Source organism: Lissotriton vulgaris, chromosome 11 (assembly GCF_964263255.1).
Source record: "Lissotriton vulgaris chromosome 11, aLisVul1.2, whole genome shotgun sequence".
Taxonomy (NCBI): domain Eukaryota; kingdom Metazoa; phylum Chordata; class Amphibia; order Caudata; family Salamandridae; genus Lissotriton; species Lissotriton vulgaris.
In genome coordinates, this window is record NC_141699.1 from 170,328,774 (window position 1) to 170,344,446 (window position 15,673).

Consider the following 15,673-nt stretch of genomic DNA (forward strand, 5'->3'; position numbering starts at 1 on the left):
CACGTGAATACAACACATATTGCATTACAAATGCTATAGGTGACACAAGTTATAACTATTGGCACTGTAAATGACAAAGCTATTATTTTTGCTATTTTCAAAACCAACACATAAATAAAAAATGTGTCATTTACAATACCAATAGCTCAAACGTTCCTAATGCGAGACCTTATGCATTGCAAATGCTTGTTCTGGGGTGTGAAGTAGTGCAAAGAATTGTGGGTGGTGGTTTTAAAAGATGGCAGGCTGTTCCTAAAACTGATTTTAATAAAAGGACAGCATGCGATCGTTAAAAACAGGTGAGTCGGACACTAGTTGGTTGTAAAATTGAACCAGTTGTATCCTAAATAAAAATGTGAAAAAAGGTCAACATGTTTCTGCTTATGACTGTTGGTTCAGCAAAGCTTTCATCAGGACCAAAGAAAAGAGACCCCTGGCGGTATTAACCGTGACTGGTCAGTGCTCATCATAAAAACAGCCCTTCGACTCGCGGAAGCCCTTCTAGTGGAAATCCAACTTACTGAGACCCACTTTAGAACTACCCTCACGAATTGATAATATAGGAGATGTAATATCATAACTTATATTTTCTTTTCTTTTTTCTAATTTCTCTAATGGAGAACATTATCTTTACTTTCATGTTTTGAATGCTATGCTTTACAATGTAATCTGATGTGTTTGCAAAAAAATAAAAAAAACGTTAAAAAAATAAATAAATAGAACTACCCTCACCGGGTACAAAAAAAGACTTGATGAGCTCAACAAGGAGCTAAATGAATATAAAGAGAATTTGGCTCAATCCAAAGCCCAAAAATTCCAAAAGAATTTAAAACGCTGGTCATACACAAAAGTTTATCCACATGCCAGCCCAGATTACACACCACCAAATAGAACTGATTATAACACTGAGGGTTCGGAAGAAGACAACTCCATCGCTAGTGGATCCAGTGGGATAGCTCAAGAAGTAGACAATGGGGGAGAGGTAGAAATAGAAAAAAACAAACTCCCAAACCATGGCACCCATTCCCACAGACAAGGAGTCCCAGCCGTCATCAAGTGATACAGGATTTAGGCTCAAGTCCACCTTCACTCCTCCCCCTCACACTGTCCCACCTGAGATAATAGCTTTCAAACAAGCAGTTTTCAATGAAGTGGAATCTTTAGAAGAACCATCGCTCTACAGGAACATGAAAGCTATTGAATTTTCAGGCTTTACAAGCGCTCCAGACCAACACTAATATTGTCATAAAAGCGGCTGACAAAGGGGGAGGAATCGTCATCCAGGATACAGCAGTTTATGACAGTGAGTGCAGACGGCTCCTAAATAACCAGACCAACTATGTTCGCCTCAGAGAAGACCCCGCACCCCTTCTCCGGGAAGACATCCTTGATTTAGTGACCAAAGCTCAACACAACGGACACACCACAAAGCAAGAGGCACATTTTTTTACAACATCGGAGGGAAAGATTCCATATTTTTATACACTACCCAAAACTCATAAAAACAGGATACCCCTGCCTGGACGACCCATCGTCTCAGGCATCGGTACGTTGCTAGAACCATTGTCAAAATACTGCAACATTTTCCTAACACCTCTGATACAGACTACCAGCACTTACATCAAGGATACCAAAAGCCTGTTGTCAGTACTCTGAGATATTGTGATGCTGGATGCACCATGCTTCTTGGTATCTTTAGATATCGAAAGTCTTTACACTTGCATCCCACAGGATGACACCATCAGGGTTATAACTAAAACCCTGGAACAGGCTATATGGGATTTGAGGACTCCCAGGGAATTTGTGGTTGATTGCGCTACCCTATCACTTAAACAGAATTATTTTTGAGTACCAGGCAAAATCTAGCTGCAGGCTACAGGCACTTCTATGGGCAGCACATTTGCCCCAAGTGTAGCCGGCCTGTACGTATAAGACTTTGAACGTAAGTACGTTCTTGCACCCTCCAACCCTTTTTCATCACATGTAACCTTCTGGCAAAGGTACATTGATGATATTATGGTCATCTGGAAAGGGACTGAGGTGATTCTACTGGAATTTTTAAAATGGATCAACACGGGACCCAAATTTGAGGTTCACACATTGTTATGATAAAGAGGAAATGATCTTCTTGGATGTAACTATCAACAAAGTGGAGAATCAGCTGAGGACTAAAACTTATCATAAACCCACGGCGAAGAATAACCTTCTACATTTTTCGAGTTCCCCCCCGCATCCTTAAAGGGAGAACCTCCCCTTTAGGCAATACTTATGCCTCAGACGAAACTACAGTGAAGTGTCGGATTACAAGAGACAAGCGCAAGATCTAACCAACAATCTACATAAACGAGGATACTCCGACCGAATCTTGAAAAAAAGCTGCAAAAGGGCTAGAAACCAGCACAGAGATGCCCTTTTGGAGGACTAGCCCAAAGACACTCTGGAGAACACTCCTCTGACGTGTATTACCACATATAACCCCATTTCCAATGCTGTGAGTAGCTCCATCACTAAACACTGGAAGACTCTAGAAAGCAATAAACATGACTGGGAAAAACCTTTGTTTTCTTACAAATGGGCAAGGAGTTTGAGAGATTCTCTGGTTCACACACACCCCAGAAACCAGTTGAGGGAAGAGGAACAGACTGTACTGAACGCCTGGGGTCTCCCCACGGTTACTAGACATTTCCCCTGTGGGGGTTGCAGTGTGTGCCACCTGACCACCACCACTAAATTCCTGAATTTAGAACAAGGTAAACAATGGCAACAACGCAGGCACACTATCTGTAATTCAAGCAACATAGTGTATTTGATCAATTGCCCCTTCGGACTGAGGTATGTGGGAATGACCACGAGGTGAATCAAACCACGTATTTGAGAACACTGCAGTAATATAAGATGCAGAAAAAATACCACAAAACTGACTGAACATTTCTTGCAATTTAACCACACCCCAATGACATTAGACGGACCATCATTGAACAACTCCAGTTGAATGCTGGGTCACAACAGGTACTTTTTGAGAAGGAACATCGATGGATATACCGTCTGTCTACCCATCAATCTGGGCTTAACGATAATATTCCATGGGGTACTGTGATGCGAGGCTAGCCCATACGGTAACTTACTGCACCTCCATATCATTTTGGTGTTCCAAATCAACCCCCATCTGGTCTTCTATGAAATTGAGGGTTGTTCACCTACAAGAGTCTTCACTGACCTTTAGTTATGTCCTGTTACATGAATCACACACCCTGTAGCGCTGTCATGGGTTTTTACAAGAACATCTTACATGTGGGACACTAGGAGACCACTACCGCTGCTATTTGTGGGGACCAAGGTACTTTATATATAGGTTGCCCCTCATTTTTAATCCCATTACGACAATGCTCACAAGCGCTGTGTGCTATCACTTTACCATTTTACACTTTAACACTTATAATTTTGTACTTTGTTTATGTTCCAATAAAGTTGCCACATATGAAAAATGCACTAGTCCTTTAATAACGAACCCACACGCCACGCAGCTTTGCTCGCAGCGTGACAGTCACGTGACCAGGTGTCCGTACTTCTGCTTCCGCATTGCGCCCTCTCAGTAACATTCGGGCCGCAGACATGTACGGAGCAGGTCACAGGAGGGTTTTCGCCAGGACACAAGTAAGTGAACTTCGAACGTATGAGTGTAGTGGACTACCTTTACTCTAAACTTGAACGCTAATTGTGCGACTTGCGCAAATAACTTATTTAAGTAACACTCTGTGTCTCCTTCCACCTTAACACCTTAGCTGCGTGTAAACATTTCTCCCCAGTGCTGCGCTGTCCATTAGAACTAGTGCTGAATGGACGTTCAATGGTCGTGCGCAGCACTGGGGAGGTAGCGCTGCTGACGACCATTGGCCGTCAGCAGCACTTAAGGGGTTAAGATTCCCACGGCGTGAAAAAAAAACCTGCGACGGATCTCATGACGTTAAGTCAATGTTGTCTTCACGTAAGCCGCTTTTATTGATACCAATACTCTTCCATGCTACAGTGGCCACACCGCTTTATCTGAGATGTGTGTGGCAGAAAAGTTGTTTTATTAAGCGGGGATAGCACTAACTGATTTCGCGCTTCATGTGTGGGACACGGTTTAATTTGACCCGTGTGCCACGTGAGGGCAGTCATTGAAATGCAGAACAAATGCACTCATCAAATACATGTGCACAAAACGCATTTGCAACAGAAAACCTCTGGCATAATCCTGTTACAGTGGTTCAAAACACGAGTGTCACATTACAATTAAATGGGCACTGTTGGGTGTTAATGGTGTAAAGTGTGTGACCCACAAACAAGGGGCTACTGATGGAAATACACCCCAGCACGATGATAAGAGAGATTAATCTGATCGCTTGGATGCTTTGATGCTTATACCGCTGGGGGTCTCTTTTATTTGGTCCTGATGAAAGCTTTGCAGTCATAAGCAGAAACATGTCGACCGGTTTTCTCATTTTTATCTAGGATACAACTGGTTCAATTTTACAACCAACAAGTGTCCGACTCACCTGTTTTTAATGATTGCATGCTGTCCTTTCATTAAAATCAGTTTTAGGAAAAGCCTGCCACCACCCACATTCTTTGCACTCCTTCACACCCCAAAAAAACCTGCTCCGCTGTAAATCAGGCGTTGTAGCACAATGGGGAGACATTCTGTCTCCCTGGTGGGAACTCGATGATGAAGCATGTCACCAACTAGGTTGGTGAGTGAGGGTTTTTTTTAAAAACAGGTTTTTTTCCATCAAATACGCACCCCCTATTTTTGTTGCAAACTCTAGCTATTTCACTTGCCCCATTCTTTGTGCCGTAAGTCACTCTTTTGTTGTTTAATAGTGCTGAAGTAATACTCACACCCTTTGGTGAAATCTGTGTTAAGGGTTCTGCTGGTTTTGATGTCAAGGATGCCCTGTCTCGGTTTTCCATCAGAAGCACTCAAGGACAACATCCCAGGACTGGCAATCAAGATGAACCCCCAGTATCCAAAAGGGTCCTGCCTCTTCTGCCCTGAAGCAGACAGGGTTTTGTTCTCCAAAAATGTCAAGGGTCTGGGAATATGACTGCAGCTGCTTTTTGTAATACACCCAATGCTGATTCCTTCAGTACCTAATGGTCTTGCTGCAGTGAAAGGCAAGCCACAACTTACAGGAGGTTTTGGTGTGGTCGGGGTAGTGACAAACGTTGCATACTCCATGCTGGTCCACCCAGGGATATTTTGAGCTGCACCTTTGGAAAGATGTGCGTTCTCACCATTTTCCTGTATATATTCTCTAGAGCAAGCTCCAGGGAGATCGAAGAGGAGTTCACCAAGTCAAAAACGGAGGCCCCACGTCATCAAGGTGAAGTGCTCGGTGGAGGTATAGAAGTGTTCTAGTTGGGTGAGCCATCAGTCTGTATCAGACATTAACAATGAAAGACCATATTGCTGCCACTACCAGTTCATTTTATTATAGCCAGCGTCTACTGCGCAAGATTCTTCCTTATCTGCCTATTAATCATTGTAGAACTCTGGTTCAAGCCATGGTGATTAGCAGATTAGACTATGGTAACGCTGTGGGAGAGACCTTGCTTGCTAAATTACAGGTGATCCAGAACACTGCGGCAAGAATGATCCTGAATCGCCCAGCAGGCTCTCCCTCTGGTCCCCTGTTGAGGAGTTACACTGGCTACCTGCGATCAAACTTCAAAATCTGCTGTCTCACCTTGGTATCTGCAAAAGAAACTCATAAAACATGTACCTTGTCGAAATCTTAGATCCAGTACACTAGCTCTCTTACAGGTACCCCGTACACGTCTTAGTCGCACAGGGGGCAAAGCTTTTTCGTACATTGCCCCAAGATACTGGAATAAATTACCTATGGCTCTGCGTGAAATTTCCATATCTAGTACTTTCAGGAAACAACTAAAAGCTTACCCATTTTAATGTTGCTGTTGGTCTGATTTCTGCTCTCAGGTTTTATCTCTGAGCAAGCGCAGAAATGCCCATGGGCGAGTCGTGCGCTATAAAAGTAGTTCTAACATAACATAGGTGCCGGCCGTGCTGTGATTACTATCAGTTGTTGGTCTTGGAAAGTGGATTAATTGGGCCCAAAAAAGCCACCAGAATCTGGTCTTTCCCTGAGCCTTTACTGGACACGTTCAAACTCAATGGCAGGGTAAAAAAACAATCTAGGGTAGAGTCACAGCATATGGTAGACTAAGGGAGGAATGATGGCACATCCAACTATTCAAAAACGTTTTGAAATTGTAATATCCTAACCCAACACTAGATGGCAGGAGTAAGCAAAGCATGCGTATCTACATCCGTGAACCAAATGTTACAAGAATGGGGTAGCTTCCAATCCAAAGCTATATGCTCTAAATCCTTGTTTCAGAAAAGGGGGTGGTGATGGACAGAGTATCTGAATTAAGCAGAACACTCCTACCCAGTCAAAAGATCAGGGCTTGATCCATCACCGTTTTTTAGCTCACTGCACCATCCCAGCTCAGAACCTGGCTACATGCAAATTAGTCTGTCCCTGGCCCAGTGCATTATGGGAACAGGGCAGAACAAACTACGAAGCCAAGTCTTTTACTGGAAAGGAAACAAGCTTCCGGGGACCGGTTTCTGGCATTACAGCCGTCTTCGGCCCGGCTTGCTTGAATCCTGATGGTGCAGTGAGCAAGGGACTCACATCTGAGCATACCCTTCCACGCTTATGGTGGACAAAACGATTCAGACACTCTGTTCATCACCACCCCCTTTTCTGAATCGTTTTTGGCCACTATAGGTGTGGCAGGGTATACTCAGACATGAGTCCCTTGCTCACTGCACCACCAGGATTCAAGCAAGCCGGGCCGACAACGGCTGAAATGCCAGAAACCGGTCCCCGGAAGCTTGTCTCCTTTCCAGTGAAGAATTGGCTTGGTAGTTTGGTCTGCCCTGTTCCCATGAGGCACGGGGTCAGACTAATTTGCATATAGCCAGGTTCTGAACTGGGGTGATGCAGTGAGCTAAATAACGGTGATGGATTAAGCCCTGATCTCTTGACTGGGTAAGAGTGGTCTGCTTAATTCAGACACTCTGTTCATCACCACTCCCTTTTCTAAATCCTTGTTTGGCACACTACTTACTACGAGAGGTCCTCCTGGATGTTACCATGTATGTAGACTACATGCGCGATGCAGATAACTGAGGGAAGTGTCCTTTAAGATTCCAGTGCTAGTAGAATCATTTGTTCATTCCCAACTTGAACTTGAAAATGTCATTGGAGAGGGCATGGCTAAGAGCTCCAAGGTGGTGGTGCACAGTTATTTAGCTCTGGTCCAGTCACACTGCTGAGGCGGTTGTATTTGGAAACTAACGCAGCTCTAAATGGGACACATTTAAAGATATAAACTAAAGGGGTAATTGGTGGCACACCAGCGGAAGCGAAAACAGGACTGAGACAGAAGCGGAAACTGGGAGCTGCTGAGCTGGAACCCACTCCTTCACCCTGTGTTGTGAGAAACAACAGTTGTGACTTGCCTTGGTGGACACAAAGAGGTACCCACCTATCTAGTCTGCTCTCAGCCCAAGCTGGGGGGCAAGTCATTCTACGAGTAAGGTAGTGAAAATGCTGGGAGTGATTTTGGTGCTGACACAGAACTCAGAGAGAGGCATCAGTGGAAGTGAATGGGACTCTGCTTCGAGCTCTAAGGGTGCACATTAATCAAGACCACCTTTCAAGGCAACTAGAGCTGCAATGAGGGGTATGGCGCAGCGGCCAGTGTGGCGGACTCTGGAGCGCAGGGCTCGCGCTTCGATCCCCGGCACCAGCTCCGCTCAGCACCATGTGACTGTGGGCAATAGCTCACTTAATCTCCCTGATGGCCTCCAGCGCCTTGAAACCTTAAGGGGTGATATGTTTGTGTTTTACAAGGATGGATTTATTTATTTATTTTTGCGTGATGATGCAAACGCGAACTTAAGTCCTCGTGTGGCCAGAATAGGGCCTGTGGTGAGCAGCTGAGGAGCCCATTCCAGAAGTAAGAGACACAAGTAGTGGTAGGACTGATAGGACAACAGGGAAAGAGGAAACAGAGTGTAAGACCACTGCAAATGTCTTCAGTAGTGGTGAGACACCAGTAATGGGTGAGGGAGGTTTGAACCCAGAACAAAGGGATAATTGAGGCAGCCAGAGAATAGTTGTTAAGGCTGAGGAATCATCCCTAGTGTGGCCAAATGTGAGAAGGCTGCGGACTGCAGTAGTCAAGTGGGAATCAAGGGGACTAGAAGGACTAGCTGGAGAATGCGCAATTGTTGTGTCTCAATGAAGCTGGGCCTGGGCAGAGGTAACGGTAGTCCAGACTTATCAATTAAGTGAAAGACTGCTTAGTGGGAGACATGGAACCTCTGAGATTGCATATTACAGTGAACCCAAGTTAGAGAAAAATGAGAACAGGTGCTTAGAGACATGGGAACTTCACGAAATTGTGCACCCAGTCTCGCTGAGCTTTTACCTTCCGCAGACTACAGGGGATACTAGAGGGCTCACACCTTTAATAAGCTTTTCCAAATGCTTTCAGTCTCACAGATATAAAAAAGTGCTCAATGCCTCACAAACTCTAGATAGTCAACACTTTCAATTGCAGTGGGAGAAGATGCTTGGCATCCATCTAGATGAGGTACAATGGAATGCGGTACTCAGAACGTCGAACAACTTTGATTAACATGCCTATGACAGAGAGGCTCGCTACAAAATCTTGTATAGATTGCATCAAACAGCGATCCATCCCCAGACTTTTGACTAAAACCGCTGACAAGCTGGAGGAGGTGTGACGAGCATGGCAACATAACGCATATTCTACAGGTCTCCTTACTAATAGCTGTGTTCTGATCCAACATACTAAATGCTATTTCATCACTTACACAGAAGATATTGGAGAGGTCCTGAAATGTAGTTTTAAATGTACACTTTCACGCAGGAGCTACCACTTTCAAACCGCCTTCCTTAACGAAAGCAGCTTAGCAGGTACAGCTACTGCTAAGAGCACTCAGAAGGTGCCAACATAAAAGTATGCTTGCAGAGGGTATGGTTCTTTTGGGATACAAGAAGTTGAAGAAAGAGCAGTTTTTTTCGAAAGATGATGAACAGAGAGTTAACTTAATGGAGTAATCACAGAAGGGGGTAGACGTCCCAAAAGATTGCAAGACAAGAACTCAGAGACATGATGAGAGCAAGGGGAGGGCATGTTACTTGGGACTCAGAACAAAAAGCCTGGCTGTTAGATGGAGGTGCTTGACTCCAGGAGATAGGGGGGTGGGGGGAGTGAGCGGAGGAGGTAGGGGGTTTGTGGCAAAGGTGAGATGGGTAGTGATTGGGTTTGGATAGGCTGACAATATAATCTACCTTCACTGTTGGAAACTTTTCTTCCCCCCAAAAAATACTGAAACCTACATTTTAGCACCCGTATTTGTGCAGTGTTTTATTAAAGATTTCTAAAACTTGATAACCATTAATAAGACAGGTTTACAATACTGCTTTTTTTTTTATTCATTAGAGGTCTTAGACATTGCTGCAGTCAGAAACAAAACCTAGACCCTCTGTCGGATTTAACAGTGATGCAATAGTAGGCTTGCTGAGGATTTAGAAGAATATATATTAAACATCACTTCTGTGCCACATTATTGTATTACCTGGGTATTAAACTTTGTCAGCACCATGTACTGGTTCGGTGTAGAGTCTCTAATGATTTTCATATGTTCAATGACTTCATAAAACGGAGCTGTGAACTTCATGAGATCGTGACTAGTCATTGTGGCTGGGACTGTGAGAATACACAGCATTGCACTGCGCCGAACATCTTCCTTTAAAGAGGTCATCTTACTGTGAAAACAGTCAATGATTTAATTGGTAGGTTCATCTGCAGAAAGGTCTGTTCAAAGTTAGTCACATTAGTAAATCAGAATACAAAATATCTAACTCCTTTTGCAAGTACTTTAACACTCATCAAATGAATTGATTTTGTTTTGAGACAAGAGTATGGTACAAAAATAAAAGCAGAGGAAAAGACATGCAAGTATGTCTCAACAACCCTATGAGCTCGAATGTGGGGCACTGCCACCCCTAACCTGAATATTCTGCAGGACACATTTGTAACATCCTACTTATGTTACGATTATTGAGAGGCTGAGGTTCCACTTAACTGGAACCCCGTATTAGAGGTATTATATGGATAACGTAAGCTACGATATCAAGAACAATGTTCACAAATGCCTTAAATTCATAACCCTACTTCTACAAACAATTATGGCTTTGGTGCATTTAAAAACAAGATGACCACGGACATCACTTAACTGACTATCCAACTGACAACCAACATTATTTAAACCAACCTACAAGCCACATCATAAGGTTTTGGAATCATTCCTGACATTACTACACAATCAAAAGAGGAGATGGTGCCATCATAAAATGTACTACTTGCCTAAAAGATTGCAAGACGTTAAATAAGCTTACTTTGTTTTGTACAGGTGCATGATGCCATGCACAATTTCCACTGATGGGTTACCGCTGAAGAATGAAATCTGGTCAGGAAGCTGCTTTGACGGAGAATCTGGCACAACGCCGACCCGCCGGGCACTTTGTTCATCATCTTTACTTTGATCAACGCTGAACGATGCCTCAGAGGTTTTATTACTCATCGCAGATTTGTTGTGATCTATATGAGGAGATAAAACCATGGTGTTTTTCAAATTAGCGGGTGGATTTTCTTTTTTTTTTTAATATGTTTACTTTGGCCTATTTGCAAGAACAACATTACAGGATAGAAACATGCACCCATAACAGTAGTAAACATCAAAGGGGGATTAACATTGCAGCAGCATAGTGAACACAGCTAGGATAAGGCTTCCAGCAATTCGTTACCTACTACAATAAGAGACTTGCCATTGGCACATTGATGACATAATATCCACATAGAGCCGCCACAGTCTGGTATATCAGCCTCTTGCGACCCCTCTACCTTGGAAGCTGTGCGTATTTTAGGTATCGATTCAGGTACAGCTGATAATCCCTCTGGAGTGAGACAAAAGGAATGAGGTCTCCATTCTTGAGGAAATAGCGGACCTTGGAGATCCCCATTGTCTCCCAGGCTTCATATCCGCTCAGCTTCCATTATTCCCACAGGGTTGACCCCCTCCCACAAAGACGTTTCCCTGGTCATCTTCAGTGACTACCCTATGCATATGGGGGCCTTCGTTCACACCTCCAGCACCACTTGTGTAGCCCGCAATAGTTGTCGGGCCCCTTTCCCTCCATACAGAAAGTGCCTGTGTGATCACGGCCACAGTCGAGCCCTCTCAAGTCGGTATGTCTGGTGAGTATGGGGTGTATATATTCTATCATTGATAGTTACCAAATGTGTAGCCCAATAGTAGGCCCTAACGTCTGGGAGGGTGATTCCCACCTTTCTAAGGGTTGCCCTACATCATCTGGAGTGTTACTCTGGGGTGACCCTTGTTTCACAGTAGGGTCCTAGTCTCTCCCACTATTTTAGTGAAAATTTCCTCTGGAATTTTGTAATACACGTTTTGGAGGGTATAGATGAGCTTGAGAACTGTAATCATCTTTGAGACAGCCAGTTGCTCCAGAATCGTCAGGGCACCTATAGCCATCTCTGCATCTTTCTGAAATTGCTAGACTATCCATCCAAGCTTCAGGATTAAGCATAGTTCTCTACAGGGGGCACAGACTGAGGTATTGAAAGCCCTCTCCATCTAGGAGGCGTCAAATCTGGTGAGCCATATGGCTGACAAAGTATGAACATTCCCGGAATTATTCTAAACCTGGAGTAGCTAGTATATATTGCAAAGGTATAAAAAATGATAGTGATAGTTGTTGTGGGCTCGGTGATGTAGAGAAGAATATTGTCTGCGCATAGTGAGAGCGTTTCTTCATCAGTGTCAGATATTGCTCAGGCGGACGGAGCTCGCAGAGAATAAGTCTAGCTAGCCATCTTGACGTTCACATCCCCCTTTATTGGATATTCTTGCACTTCAGAAAGGTTATGTGATACATTAGCTGTAAAATTCTCCTTCATAAAAATATCTGCAAATATCTCCAGTGATTACATATGATGTACAGGGGCGGGTAGACAAATCTACCTGCACTTAATGAGGTCTTTGTGGAATATAAGAGTTAAGAGCATGTGAAGACAACCCACACCAAGAATTTGAGCTGTGCAGTTGCTGCTGGAACGGTTCTGTGCTTTGGCTCATGTTCTTCATGACACTGGTGGAAGTATTCAAGAATTTCTCACAAAGCTGAAGCAGAGTGTAGACTGTATAGCCTACATCCAATGATGCCAAAAAAGAATGGCTACTCTCCCAGGCATTCAAGTGGAGGGAACCTGCCTCGTCAATGAGCAACATACCCGGGATTATCAGTGTCAACACAAGTGCGATCATTGAGTAAAATGCCCCTCCAGGCCACAAACTTTCCAGCATCTGTTGCTTGGTATATTTATCAAAAGGCACAGTGAAACAAGACCATGGTGTGAAGAAACTACCCCAAATCCAAAGTGTATCAGTAAAGAAGGGTTAGACACTAATTTTAGTTTTCAAGAATTTAGGTTCAGACGTACGGCCCTATTTTGCATGCGCAAACAGGTTTGCGACTCGTTTGCGCATGCAAAATCTAATAGGGAGAAAGTTGACCCGCACCAAGGTTTGTACACAAGTATTTGATTTATCAAATTGCTATATTTTACAGTGATAATAGACATTCAGACAGAAACTTCCCACAAGTAATAATTTCAAAAGAGTTGATTGAAGATTTTTCAATTTCCTTTATTCAAGTTCAGTTAAAATTCACAGAATTTAGACAACTTCACAGAACTTCGACAAACAGAGGCTACGTGGATTTGTCGTCTAAGAGCAGTGTCCTTAGGACTTAATTGTAACCATGAATTTCAACATTTTCTCTAGCTGCTCAATATCTCTGTACAGATGTCAAGCTAATTAGACTTTCCACGCATATTTGAGTGATGTATTACATACTCACTCGTGTTTATGCCTTTCTTCTATACACTTATCTATAGTGTACAGTTTCTCGTAGTCTGTCCATACTACAACTTATTACCATTAGATATGTTTGTCTTGCAGAGACACAATGCATCAATAGAGGTAGGCTATATTTATTTACTTAGCTTTCTATGCTACCACCATCTGTATGCATTCGAGGCATGTTTTGCTAGACATATTATAATAGCACAGATATCAGGAACAGTTTTGGAAGAATATACATACTTGTGAGATTTTAAATAATGATATGACCTTCAAAATTACAAACTTATAAAGAAATGTCTATCTAATATGAGTCTTGAACCGCGGTCTATGCGAGTCTAGCCTGTAGACAGCATGGATAGCCTTTTTAATATTGCATCCTCCAATCCCTTGAACTAAAATCGCAAGGATAAAATTATAAATATCAATATGGAGCTTTTTCTTTTAATAAAAAAATATATATAAACAGATGGAGCAGGCTTCGGGTCTTGAACTGTGATTTGTCCCCACGCTCTGTACTTGTTGGGTGCAGTGCTAGCTATTGAGCTATGCCACAACTGCTTTGACGTTACCATCATAGTATTGATACCATCTGTTTTATTATATTCAGTGCACTACTTCTTGTCTTCATTACACATTTATCTGTATCCATCAACAATGCTGATAAAAACGTAATCCTAGAACGAAGTATATTTAAAAATGACTAGATTGAGTGGGACTCGGGTCTCGAACCATGATCCCTCCCGCTCGTGGTCCACGTGTGATGGTCAAGCCATTGAGCTACGCGATATCTATATCGACGAAGCTGTCATTGCAATGATAACATATGTTTTATTATATTTGAAGCGCCAAGGTTTTACCTTGACGATATATTTTAACTACAACTCCCAACTATGCCGGGCCACACACCATGTCTTTTTTAGGCGCCAAACTTAACTTGCACATGTGTTCTAAATTAGTCGGGTATTTAAATAGGGGCCATTGCAGCTCACCAGTCGACGTATACACTGTCCAGGACGCTTGGGGAACTACCGATACACACATGAGTAAGTAATGGCAGGCCTCTTTACGCTCGCTCTTCCGACTTATTTCTTGCATTTTACGGCTATAATTAACTGCATTTTAATATGGGCGGTTTTGTTTGTGTGCTTATTCGTTGGATCGATAAACTATTTGGCTTGCTCTCAATGGTGGACCTTCAATGGCACATTATACAGCTCACGATTCTTTCAGATAATTCCCAAATGCCTTCTCTTATTTAAAGAAACAGGCAGCCTCACGGGCGTATAACCACTGTACCAAAGAAACTTAATAAGTTCTCGTGAAGATCAGCGTTATCTTTGCTGTGACTGTCAGAATCTGTGAATATCTGCTGTGATTTATACGAATACATTTTGAAACAGACGTCGTAGTTGCTTAAACTTGTGGATCCGCTGAACTGACGAGCAGGTGTTGAGATTATTATGCCAGATGCTTGAATTTCGTTAATACGGCCTGTTGTTTGATGCCAGCCATTGTCGGCATGTTTAATATATGGCAAAGGCCTCTAACATTTCAGAGATGCCTTTCTTTAAAATTACAAATGTTCTAATAAATGTTGGCAGCAGGATGTATGCGCGGTATACATCATAATAGACAGTTGCACCAGTCCCGCGTTCATGGATAGAGCACTGAATCACGAGATTTGCATATGCTGCGTAGAATTATTATTATTGCTGGGTTTAAGATACAGCAGAGATCTGTTTCGTCATCCAGGACTTAAGATCCTGGTTTATATACAATTTCATTAGATGTTTTAAACTGTTTCCTTGCACTATATCATTAGTAGTATATATAGTACCATGGTATTTCTATACCTAATATTTGTATCTACAGTTATATTTAAACATGTTATTCAGTGTACCTGCCATATAGGAATGTGCTCTCTTGGTCCTGTGGATATGGGGTTTGACCTATTTAAACCTGTGTTTCCCAGTTTCAGATTATAGGGACAAAACAGGACATGCACATATAATCAATGCATATTAGATCTCTACATCTATTTAGCGACATTTTTTACTTTATAGAGAGATACCACTTCAAACATGGATATTGTTAGAGCCATATACATTGGTCTGTTACTCTCCTTTAAAATCTTCCTTCATATATATATATATATTATGTGCAGGCGCTGGCCACGAGACACTAATTGTTTAAGGTTTGACAAAAAGAACAGGAGGTTCCTTCCCTGTGTTGCACTGAATGGTTAGAGGGGTAAACGCCAGACATATCAATGTGAATGTAAGTGTTCAATCTCATTGTATGGTAGATGGTTGAGATGTATCTTTATTGTAGGGATATAACATATACTGTACCAACATCATCTGTTTGCAATGGTCGCATATTGGATAAATAGAATTAGACTGTTCTCCTGTCTTTGTTTTGACATAGGACAGGACTGTTCTTTTTTTGCTCCTTTTTGACCTAGGAGGTATTAATCTCTATGTAACGGTTGCTCTACAGGTTGTGTAAATGTAAATGTATTTGAGCTTATATAGCGCACAGCTACCCGCAGTGGGTTTCCCGGCGCTTGCTTAGGGAACCCGTCCTGGTATTCCCCTGTGAGATAACCCCGGCAGG

General features: G+C 42.7%; 1 protein-coding gene across 1 annotated transcript in view; it reads right to left on the reverse strand.

Annotated features, from left to right (window-relative positions):
* BRAP (BRCA1 associated protein) overlaps positions 1–15,673 on the reverse strand; it is a 281,450-nt gene that overhangs the window by 200,919 nt on the left and 64,858 nt on the right. Inside the window, exons 3-4 of the mRNA XM_086943057.1 lie at positions 10,509–10,710; positions 9,686–9,875 (exon numbers count right to left, since the gene is read on the reverse strand). Of these exons, the coding sequence (XP_086799183.1) occupies positions 9,686–9,875; positions 10,509–10,710 (392 nt within the window). The remainder of the gene's footprint in view (positions 1–9,685; positions 9,876–10,508; positions 10,711–15,673) is intronic.